Source organism: Acipenser ruthenus, chromosome 1 (genome assembly GCF_902713425.1).
Source record: "Acipenser ruthenus chromosome 1, fAciRut3.2 maternal haplotype, whole genome shotgun sequence".
NCBI lineage: Eukaryota > Metazoa > Chordata > Actinopteri > Acipenseriformes > Acipenseridae > Acipenser > Acipenser ruthenus.
In genome coordinates this window covers 71,797,843-71,809,989 of record NC_081189.1, presented here as the reverse complement: position 1 = coordinate 71,809,989, position 12,147 = coordinate 71,797,843, and the positions used below count along the sequence as shown (strand labels likewise).

Below are 12,147 nucleotides of genomic sequence, written 5' to 3'. Positions count from 1 at the left end.
ACAGTTCCAGTACCCACAGCTCCGCTGGGTGACCTGAGGCATCGCCTAAAAGGCACACCAGCCGCAAACAACTGGGCCCACCTGGCAGGCAGAGGGAACGCATGTCATGGCCAGCCCACATACCAGCATCACAGGAGGCGTTTCCAGGGCCAGCGCCCTAAACAGCCAACCCAAACTGCCCCGCCTCAGCCTCAGCAGCCCGAGCAGGGCCCCTAAAGGCTGGCGGCCTCAGACCCTCCTTTTCGGCAAAACAGCTACAGTACTGGCGGTCTTGCACCCCAGGCGCCTGGGTGCTCGCCACCATGCAAAACGGTTACGCGCTTCAGTTCCGCTTGGGACCTCCTCCCTTTCGAGGTATCATGAAAACTTTGGGACAGACCCTCTCCAGGCCTCGGTACCAACTCTGCTATTTTCCCCAAGGTGATCACAGCCGTTCACATTAATCAGTCTGTGGAACTAGAGACTTTCCATCCACCTCCGGTTGCTTCAACAGAGGATGAGAGATTGAATTTCCTCTGCCAATGCGGGCATTCAGATGCTACATGCATAGGAAAAGAGCTCTGCGTCAGTCTGACCAGCTCTTTGTCTGTCACAGGACATGGACCCTAGGACAGCCTCTCTCAAAGCAGCGCCTGTCACATGGAGAGCACTACTGACACAGTTGAAACGGTGAGTCTTTCGTCGCCTGCTGATACATTAGTCCAATCAATGCGTCTGAACCTGGTGTGTAATCCCAAGGTAACTGCTCACTGTTAACACGTTTTATATATATATATATAATAGCATGCCGCGATAGCTACGATATGGAGTCTTTCCATCCAGCTCCGGTTGCTTCACCTCTGGTTGCTTCAACCGGAGGTGAATGCAATTTTTATATATATATATATATATATATATATATATATATATATATATATATATATATATATATATATATATATATATATTTGAATGCCCCGGTAGCTAAATGCTTCGTTACGGCTCCGGGCAAAACCAAAACCCATGGCCAGTATACAATATTTTTCTGTATGCATTCTTTTCTGTTGAGCACTACTGACACAGTTGAAACGGTGAGTCTTAGGTCGCCTGCTGATACATTAGTCCAATCAATGCGTCTGAACCTGGTGTTTAATCCCAAGGTAACTGCTCACTGTTGTAATTGTTTGGCACAGAGGTCAGTGGTGTGTGGGATTACGCAAGCACGGAAGACGTGACATTGCTAAAATTCCCAAAACACTATCAGCAAGGAACGAAGAAACAGGTTTGTAATCAGGAAGACCTTTTAAATAACCCACCCAAAGGAAATGCATATACAAAACGATCGGCAAAGAGGAGATAAAACAAGTCCATTGACCTAAACTGTCACCATAGCACGGGGAACAAGTTTAAACGGTCGTTGTGAAACATTGAGGAGAACAAAGTTCATACGAAGTTTCTGCTATTACGACAACACAAAGCTTCTAGTATTACGACAATGAAGAAGTCGTTTCTGTACGTGAATGAGGTAAGAACCAAGAGAAGTGTTATTCATTTAAGTCCTCTCTCAAGTTACGGGATTCAGAGGTTGTTTACTCAAGAAAAAACGAAAGTGGAATATATTGAAGCTGCAGTTGATAGTAAATGTGTACTTGCAATGAAGAATGATCGTGGTTAAGACGTGAGCTGTTTTGTATTACTGTACATGAAGGGTGTGTGTTCTTGTTAGGAGTATGTATCGTAATTGCACAAGTGGAACTGTACTGTGTCTTGTAATTAGTGAAACTAAAACATTATTCCCAACACTCTGATACGTCTAACCACGGTCAGTTTACCAAATAAGTCTAGGAAATGCCAATTGTTTTCACAATATTTCAGTTTTAGATCCCAAATTCATTTTCTGAAAGAGTCTAGTAATAGCTGGATGAAAGCCTACTCCAGTAAAGTATTAGGGCAAGGGCGTTTATGCTGAAGTATCCAATGCGTACAGTTCACATTGTCAGGCAGCTTTAAACCCTTTTTTTGAAAACACGACAGTAGCCTGCTACACATTAATACGCTTTGTTCCTTGTCATTGGGCTCTGGTGTTTTTTCCTTATGGAGGCCACCTTCAGTCTTAACTACATCAGAACACTCCAATTGTCTATTGCTGATTTAAGATTTGGTTTATTTATTTAATAAAATGAACTGTGCTACTGCAGCATTTTACTCCAGTATTTTGCTGTAAACACTATACTTTAAAGTGGTAATTTGCTGTAAATGCATTTTTATTATACAGCAGTAAACTATAGTGGCCGTACTTAGTACTGTAGTCTACTATAACCTCCTTGAATAATGCATACTTCAAAGTGGTTATAGAAATTTTCAGAATTTACTATAGCATACTTTCAAGGAGGTGTAATTGCCAGTAGTATTTACTACAGTGCCTGTATGTTATACAGTATTAAAAAAAAAAGCATTTACAGCAAATGTGCTCATTAACAATAGAATCCTGTATTAAAATATGTGTTTTAAAAAAGTTGCAATAATTTAAAGTTGTGTGAAGTTTTGATTTTATTTTTCATAGAACATAATCCTGAATAAGGGACACTGCAATCACCACAGAGAGCATAGGGAAACTAGTACCTCTTCTGCAGACCTTCATAGCTGATAGCTTCTTTTTTTGTACTAATTGTTACTCACATGGGACTGTAAGGATGTTTTTGCTTACGATTGTAAGTCGCCCTGGATAAGGGCGTCTGCTAATAAATAAATAATAATAATAATAAGGATGTAACATTTTATTTACAAATTTGTCCCTCGCTGAAGCTGGTGTTTGTGAAAGTAACTAACTGACAAGGGGCAGGGAAAAGCTAATAAAGGGAATGAAAATTGATTATACCATACTACACCTCTTTTCAATAGCCAAAGACAAACCAGTTAACATCTTTTCTTTGAAATCTGGTGAGGACACATGGTGAGGACTGTAAAGATGGAGCAGGACTGTCAAGTCGGAAAACCCATGCCTGCAGCTGATCCCAATCTGACAAGCCCAGACAATCATCATGACCTCACTGCCAGTGCAAGAGAGGAAGTGGGAAGCACCAAGGAGAACGAGGGTGATTCCACACACATGGACCAGAGCAATGCCCAAGAGAAGCCAGTCATGAAAACTAAGATGGAACCCTCCTCCACAAAACTGTGTGGATACCTGAACAAACTTGGGGGGCCCTTGAAGGCCTGGAAAGCCCGCTGGTTTGTTTTCGAAGAGAAGAAGTGCCAGCTGTACTACTACAGAACATCACAGGATGTCAATCCCTTGGGAAGCATTGACCTGGCTAACGCTACCTTTGGCTACCCGGATCAAGCTCAGGAAGGGACCTTTCAAATTCAAATCCCAGGACGGGTTGTTGTGCTGAAGGTATGTCTTTATAAAATTAAAGTAATAGGAAATCCCCTAATCTGCGAAGGTACGTGAAGCAGTAACAAGCCAGCCAATAAAACTTAATCATATATATCTTGCACTTCCATTCGTTGAGTAGAACACACAAGTGCAGTTCTGAGTTGAAACAAACACAAGTTACAGCAAACATGTATTTTCATTAACAAAAAAAAAACACTGTTTGTGCCTATACTGATGTCTTAATTAAGTTATTTTGTTAGATACAACCGCTTTGGTTGAGGATACACTAATCAGTTTGGACTTCCACTTACTGTCATTTTTTTTCAAATAACCTTAAAAAACGATGTATCATTTTAAGAAAGTGCCTTTGTGCAATACCAAGGGTTCCCTTATAAATTTAACCACAGTAAATTTAACGCAGGAATTTAGCATTTTTCCCATGGTTCTACAATGCATTTACTGTAGTTTACCATGGTTTATTAATGTTCTTTACCATACCTCTGTGTTCCAGGGATGGTAGCAGTTTGATCCATTCCTGGTTTTACTTTGAGTTTAATATGACACATCGGAACTTGTTACTTATACACTGTGGCTAATCAGGCTAATTTTAAAACCTGCAATGGAGGGAACTGCAATGCAATAGGGGTTTGAATGTCTGTCATTTGGTGCAGGGTGTAAAATTAGCTTTTGAGCACTGGGAACCTGAAAGTTTTATATATATATACTGTATATAAATGTAATTTATACACGCATACAATTCCATTAAATTAGCCATTGTATGGTCTCATGTTATGCTTTACCTAAAATAAATACATTCATCCTAAACTGGTATAGAAATGTATTCCCTGTATCTACTGGCATACATTTCATCAAATGCTCTTGTCAAATGCTCTTGCTTGTGAACACAAAAATAAGCATTACTGTTCTAGCTTTGTTGTTCTCAGTCTTTACAATGTATATTAACAATCTAACAGCTTGCAGCTAACATGCTTAACACTGTGCGTAATAATGATCTACGGATAAGCTTGATCAATTATGAAAGAGATTGTTGAATTAATTTGAAGCAGTAGCAATTTTATATATAATGTATGTTCCGTTCTAATATCCTAGTGTATAGTCACTTATAAGTTACGTTGCAATACCCCACACCATTCTTCCCATGGCCTGAACTCAGAATAAACTGTCCAGCTAACAAGTTATAAATTGTTCATTGGCTATGAAAGAAGGGATTCTTACTAACTTTTCACTTGTAATCTTACATGAGCATCATCCAGCCAGTTGTGCAAGAAAAGGCTCTGATTGTTGTATGATAATGTGGGGGAGGAATGTATCCAAAGAAAAGACAAAAACTTAGTGTATGGTGTATTGAGGGTTTAGTAAGTTGAAGGTAAAAGATTAAACTTCAAAGTATATTGAATTTGGTATTTGACTGCATTGTGACCACTTTAAAATCCACAGCCTTCCTTTATAGTTTGAGTTAAGCGAACAGAGCAAGGCTATCATTTTAATCTTTTTTTTTCTTATGAAGCTATAAAATAGCAGCTCTGTAAGTGTTTGCTGTAAAAAGGTTGTCAGTATAACAAAGGGAATCCTTTTCAGATGCTGCTTTGATAATACACAATAGCATCCCCCAAGCAGGTTTCCCTACTGTGGCAAAGTGGTAATGACGTGCAGGTGCGTGCAGTGCAGAATAATTACACAGACAGACGTTGGTACAGGTGCAAGGGTGTTTATTTATTTTAGTAAATGTCCAGAGCCTCAAGGCAAAACCTGTAAATAATAATAGTGCTGGAAGTGATACAGCGGCGTGTATCACTTCTAATTTATAATCCCGCGGGTTTGACCCACAACCCCAAAGTCCCGTTCCGACACCCACACTAAACACGAACACAAAGACAGTGCGTGATTCAAGTGCTAAAAGGTGCAAACACAAAGACAGTTGGTAGTGAAAGGTGAGTGGTGAATCCGGGTTTTTCGCTGGCCTGCGGCTGCAGCTCCGGATCGTGCTCAGTAATCTTCTGTGACAAATAACACACAAGACACACAGTGTTAATACACAGACACAGAACACTCACAGTTTACTCACGGTACGGGCTCCTTCTTGGTTAGTTAACTTAACCATATGCAAAGGAACAGATCACTCAAGCCATGCCCCCTATTTATACCCTCGCCCATGACCCCGAGGTTAACGAGCGCATCCGCTCCTCCAGTCTTCGGATGCCACGCCGCTTACCGTCTGGGTCACTGAGCTCGGGTGCCATGGCTCCGCCCCCTTCCGAACTGACCGACTTCCATCTACCCTACGGAATAAATTGTCGTGCCATTTCATTAAGGGTACTCTGTTCCTCGTATACCGTGCTCTCACAGGTCGAGAGGGAGATCTAACACTAAGACTCATTCGATCTTTGTCACACCTACATCTAAAATTTTGGCAATGAAAAAAATGGATTACTGTGAAGGAATGGTTTGCAGTGTGCAGGTGTAGTGATGATGCAGTGCTCCAGAACAAACACACACAAGACAGTTCACAATTAACAGCTCTTTATTTTCAGCTGGGTTGCATGCCAACAACACTTTAAATAATAAGCATGGGCTGTACACATCAATGTGTATTGCACCATGCAAAAGGAGGGTTACAGTCCCGAAATAATAAAACACTTTTTAAACACACAATACACAGACACAGACATGTCTCCTGACAGTGGGTGCTCTAGTGCAAGTGAATGGTGAAAGACAAACACAGAGGTAACAGTAGGTCAGTGTAGTCCGGGGTTTGGTGCTGGCGTGCAGCGACAGCTCCCGGTTTGTGTTAGCCGTCTAGCCAAACAAACAATGACAGTTAGCTGACAAACAAACAAAACACAAAACACTCACAGTACTTTTAATTCTCCTGTGCATACGGTCCTTATAGTTTAACCATCAAAACTAAGGAACAGATCACTGGGGCCACTTCCCCTAAAAACCCTCCGTCATGCCCTCTTTCGGTGGCGCGGCTAATCACGTCTCCTCCAATCTGTGACTGACACATCACCTACCGCATTAAGGCGCTGACTTCAGGTATCGTGGCCCCACCCCCTTCCTGAATGTCCGGCTTCCGACTGACCCTGGAATGAACTGCCAAAACATCCATTCTGGGGCACTCTGTTCTGGTTATACAGCGCCCTCAGAGATTGGGAGGGAGATTGTTGACGAGGATTCATTCACTCTCTGTCACAATTACCAACCAATTTTATTAGTGGGGCTTGCGAAGCAAGAGTCCCCACTTTAAATCTTCGACATACTTCTTCTTCTTATTCTTTGGCACGCTACTCCTCTTACACCGTTTAAGCTAGAAACGCCGTTCAAACTTTAAAACGTGTAGACCGGTCTGGAATAGTGTGCTTGTATACAACTTTTTGATATCTTTTATACTTTTTAAACTATTAAGCTTTTTATCCTTTTTTTGTCCATCTTCCTTCACTTTAATGGGACTTTTTTCAACATTCTAAAGCTCCCCATTGTTTAAAAACTCCCAGACTTCCAACATTCTATTTACTGTAAACGATGTAACTTTTGACACAAATCAGCTACTTTGACCACTTTCCCAACAAGTAAGACAAAAAGTTAGAGCATATGGAATCTTCCTCTACTTCTCTGCTATTCAAATCTGAAATCAAAACAGAAATAACTTTTACCAATCAAGAGATACAGCTGTTTTAGTAACCGCATCAACTAAAATTTTCTCTAACTTTTTATAAACAACTGAAATTTTGACCACTTTCCCAACAAGCTAGACAAAAAGTTAGAGGGTATGACATCTTCCTCTACTTCTCTGCTATTCAAATTTGAAATCAAAACATAAATAACTTTGACCAATCAAGAGGTACACCTGTTTTAGTAACCGCACCAACTAAAATTTTCTCTAACTTTTTATAAACTGCCATTTTGACCACTTTCCCAACAAGTTAGACAACTACTTAGAGCAAATGAAATCTTCCTCTACTTCTCAGCTATTCAAATATGAAATCAAAACAGGAATGGCGTCTACCAATCAAGAGGTACAGCTGTTTTAGTAACCGCATCAACTTCTTTCAGTAGGCTACTTCCCACTGTTGAATTAACTGTCATAGAACTTTGAGAAATTTCAAATTCTAGCACATTCTAAGCATGAGACAATTAATAAACAATGTGACTTTTGACACAAATCAGCTACTTTGACCACTTTCCCAATAAAGCAAGCCCCACAACTTTACTTGTAAAGTTACCATCTAGTTTGTTTTGTTTTTGTTTTACAGGCATTAAACAGCCAAGCCATGCTGTATTGGTTGCAGCAGCTGCAAATAAAACGGTGGCAGCACAATACCAGCCTGGTGAAAATACCTGCAGAGGCCTCCACTACCTCCACACAGCTCTGCCAGCTGCCTTCTGCACCTTGGGAAGGTAAGCTCACTGACAGCCCAGTTTTAATTCAAGTCAACCAAATTGTGTGTGGGGTGGGGTTCTTCAGTTTGTGATCTGATGGGGAAAAGGGTTCCAGGGTAGGTGTTGTGTGCATGCAAAACAAAACAGCTGAACCGGAATAACCCAATTTAAATTATTTATTCTAAACGCTTACAAAGTGTTGCTATACTCTTGTAACCACCACATATTTTTTCATGTTTTGCCCTTTATTGTAATTATATCTAAGATATTTTCATGAGGTGTAATGTGAAGCAAGAAATGCAATGCTTTAATTAGGTGAGGTAACAAAAGTACCAGGACTTTGTTTATTGTGTCTGGTGTCAGATATCTTAATGAATTCAAACAATCAAAAATGATGATCATACAGGAGAATGTTGGTGCTGTGTGGTGGAAAGAACTCAAAATGACAAAAGGGTGATTTCAATTCTGCCCCATACCCATGCTGAGAATGTTCACAGTGAGACAGTGGTTGTCTCATTTCTGCCGATGACTCACCGGCTCTGTTGTGCTTGAAGCCTTCAAGCAGGCTTAGTTGCTGAGAACACAACGGCGTTGTGTGGAGGTGACTCTGGCTGTTCATCAGTCCATCTGTATGTCACACCTATCTAATTTTGGTTAAACTAGGTGTACACATTCTGTGGCAATATTTATTGTGCATCCATTCATGTCTTGGGACTTTTCAGGAAACTGCATTGCCATTTCATAATGCTTATGTCATGGTCATGAATTTACAGTCATGGTGGGGAATGTATGTTAATGAAATACTTGGTTCATACTTGGATTCAGGTTAACCAAATTGGGTTAATATTGCTCCCTCCCAATGCTGTTTTAATAATGCCGTGATAATAAAATTGTCAATTTTTATATTTTACAGTCCTTTTGCCTGTCCAAACTACTCACAAGACAAGCTGTAAAAATGTCTTAACAACACCAGATTTAAATACCACTGAACTCTTTATTAACAACACCCAGTAGACTTACAGTATTTTAGATCTGGTGCTGTTTTAGACTAGGTACTGTATACAGGTTTAAAGCTGGCAAGATGTATATGCACCTCCGTATGTATAATAAAATAGACCCAGTATTTACAGCTGACTCTTGTCTTCTGGTATAAGAATGACGTATACTTTTAACCTGTACTTTCTTAAGACAGCAGCTTAAACAACACAGCCCGCAAACACCGTTTCTGACAGCTGTTGTGAGTGAGACTCTCTAATGTTGCCAGAAACTTTCCCAAGCAAAAGGTGTAGGGAAGGACATTTTCATTTCACTAAAACATACATATATCTACAGCTTTTGGAAATACGGAGAATGGAACCAAATAATACATTTGTATATCTAATCATTTAATTATATTTACTCCATGAAGTCCAGCAAGTAAGTACAAATGTATTACAGTACATTAGAATGGCATTTCCACATGATAAATGAATATGTATGAAATGTGTACTTTGTTTGAAGGGATGGGCAGTTGAGATGCTTGTGCTCTTTTTCAGGAAGGACAGAGGACTTCCTCCCAGCAGTAAAGACCCCCAAGGGCCTAGTCGGAGAAGCCGCAGCCTGTCTGCCAGACCCCTGGCAACAAAATGCACTGCAAAAGCTCTCCCTCAAGCACCCCATCACAGAGATACAGTAAGACACTACCTGCATACCTTGTTTTTTATGTGCCTCTTAATGGGAAAGCACACTGAATTAAATGGCTCTCTTACGTACAGTGTAAGTACCAAAATCATGGCAATGGCTGGGGCAATGTCAGTTGCTCATGATTTGCTAGCACCAAATATTTTGTAACCAAAATATATTCCTTGTCTTCTATTTAATAACAGCAAAGTTTTCACTAGTGGGAAGCAACATGTGCTTTTATCCTAAGGTCATTTTGTATTTGAAAATTTACAGAAGTTATTCAAACCTGTTATGTAAACTAGTCAGCCCTATCCAGGCAGCTGCCTGTAAGCAAGAGAAGCAACCAGTTGAGCTTTGGATTTTGTTATTTGTTGTGTACTACTTTAGTTTGTGTGTGTGTGTTTGTTTCAATGCATTTAGTTTCGTTTTCTCTGTACTTTGCCTTCAGAAGTCAGTTTGTGTTTCCCCTGCCTTGCCCTTACAGGAACACAGTCCTCAATATCTGTGGAAACAAGCCAGCTCAGGAGCTGAGGCGGAGTGTGTTCAACTTTGACAAGATTCAGCAGTCGCAAGACTGTCCCTGTGAGGATCCTGTGACACAGATACTGGGGGAAACAACAGGTGCGTCCTTCAGTTGACAGGAAACTGCCCTGCAAAGTCTGTGTCTCTGCTTAGTTCATGTCTGGATCAGTTCAATGCGGGGACCACCACAGTGGCTCTGAAACTATTACATTCTTCTCATGCAGGGTAAGAACTCTTTCTGCTGTTATAAATGTGCAGAGGTTTCCTGTTCCTAAAAGGTGAACCATGCAGGAGTAAAGCTTGTTAATAAGATAAAGAATGAGTGTCAATAAAGCCTTTTTTTAAGAAATTTCTAGAAAACTTACTTGATAGCTCACAATTTCACCTTTCATTGAAAACAACAGCTCTTTTTAACAACTATTTTCTTTTGCAGCAAATTGTAGTTTTGGCTAGGCACCCAAGAATTAACATCGGTACTATGGGTTCTATGATTATTTTTGTGTGTATAACAAATTTGAATTCCAGAAATAATCATTATTTTCTTTTTTTTGTTTAATGATTATGAAGGGTATATTGTCAGGTAGGTGGCTCCAGAATAAAATAAAGAACCAGCAAGTTTAAGAACAAAAAAAAAAAAAAAATATATATATATATATATATATAAAATAAATATTCATGCATTTCAAATGCTTTCTTTGCTTGCTCTCTTTCCTGGCACCTCCAGCACCGCCTGTACCTCTGACACCCCCAGCACCTACAGTCCTTTCAGCTCCTTCAGTTTCTTCAGTTACAAACGAGTCTGCGCAGGAAGCAAAGACTGGAGGAAAGAGTTCTCCATCAAGCAGCATGAACAAGAGGGAGAAGAAAATGACCAGTTCTCTTCAGCCTTCTGGGGAGGTGGTGTCAGGAAAGGAGGGGAGCCCCGTGGACAAACTATCCAGACTCCAGCACGAGGTGTTCACGCTCACTGAGGAGCTCAAGTCACAAAAGGTATATGTTTGGTTTGGGTGACTGAAGTATATTTAAGCACATAACAACTGATAACTGAGTTATTAAAGAATATGTCTTGTGAGGCACTTGTACAATGAATGATTGAACCTTATAAATGTTTCCCATAGTAAAATCATAAAGCATAGTGGTACAGCATAGGTCAGCATTGTAAAGACCAGCTAGGTATGGTAAAGCATATTAATAAACATGGAAAGCCAGGGTACACTGTGGGAAAATAACAGTCTAATCACGGGGAAAGCATGGGAAAACTGTAAAAAATACTGTGCAAAAACACAGTGGTAAACCTTTATAAAGTTGTATGATAGTATTTAAATATGATGTTGTATCTATAATAAGCATGGTATGAACGAACATAAGACAGAAACAGTGGATTTAGTCAAGCAGTTACACAAAGTAATACAAACTCAAATCCAAGACCAGCAACAATTTTGCCTAAACTGATTAAAGTACTGATCTACTGTATTGACTGTGTGATGTCTTAACTCTTTTTCTATGCAAGTCAGAAACCTGCATGCTGACCACAAATTGGTTGCTTTACTGTGCATTTTCTTTCCTCTTTGGCTAAGGTGTCACTGGGTGTGAAGGCAAACACATTTAGCAGAATAACTCATGCATTACCTAACAGTAGAGAGCTTTTTAAAAGTGTGATAACTGTATTGCTGATAATCCAAATTGTTATAAACATGGTGGTATGATGTTCTATAGTAGCTGTGTATGTAAAATATGGTTGAAGGGCACTTTTGAAACAGTGAAGAGAGTCTGTTGTTGCTTCATTGTCTGTAACTGAAACTCTTGTGCTGTACTACTGTTCCTATGAATCCATAAAGGTTACAATGTAGAATTTTTTTTATTATTTTGTCATCGACACATACAGTACAAGTGTATTAAAATACAAAATCTCTGGGGCCCTCGAGGGGCTCAGCTGGTAAAGGCATGAGTGCATGGTGTGCAGGGTGAGTCAGGAAGTCAAGGGTAATTTTGTGCCCTGTGCAGGGACTGTTTCTGCAGGGCTAGATCTAAACAGTCACAATAGAGCTCCTGAATGCAATTCTGTGTTTTCGCTCATGACTCCTCTGTATCTTATGATGATAAAAAGACAGCTTACATTTTTGCCTGTATGGTCACAAAACTTCCTTTTACATTTTTATGAGCTTCAATAAGCATATTTTATTGCTTCCCAAACATAAACTTTA

General features: G+C 39.9%; 1 protein-coding gene across 8 annotated transcripts in view; it reads left to right on the top strand.

Moving 5' to 3' along the window:
* The first annotated feature begins 1,152 nt into the window (after positions 1-1,152).
* Positions 1,153-12,147, top strand: part of LOC131696682 (TBC1 domain family member 2A-like) — a 28,297-nt gene continuing 17,302 nt past the window's right edge. For 2 of the 8 annotated variants that reach the window (XM_059029053.1, XM_059029043.1), the window contains exons 1-6: positions 1,155-1,504; positions 2,881-3,376; positions 7,633-7,777; positions 9,295-9,430; positions 9,906-10,042; positions 10,668-10,933. In XM_059029053.1, the coding sequence (XP_058885036.1) occupies positions 2,930-3,376; positions 7,633-7,777; positions 9,295-9,430; positions 9,906-10,042; positions 10,668-10,933 (1,131 nt within the window). In that variant the 5' untranslated portion in view covers positions 1,155-1,504; positions 2,881-2,929. Of the gene's footprint in view, positions 1,505-2,880; positions 3,377-7,632; positions 7,778-9,294; positions 9,431-9,905; positions 10,043-10,075; positions 10,169-10,667; positions 10,934-12,147 lie in introns of those variants that run through there. The other 6 variants (XM_059029065.1, XM_059029061.1, XM_059029048.1 and 3 more) reach the window with 6 other exon arrangements.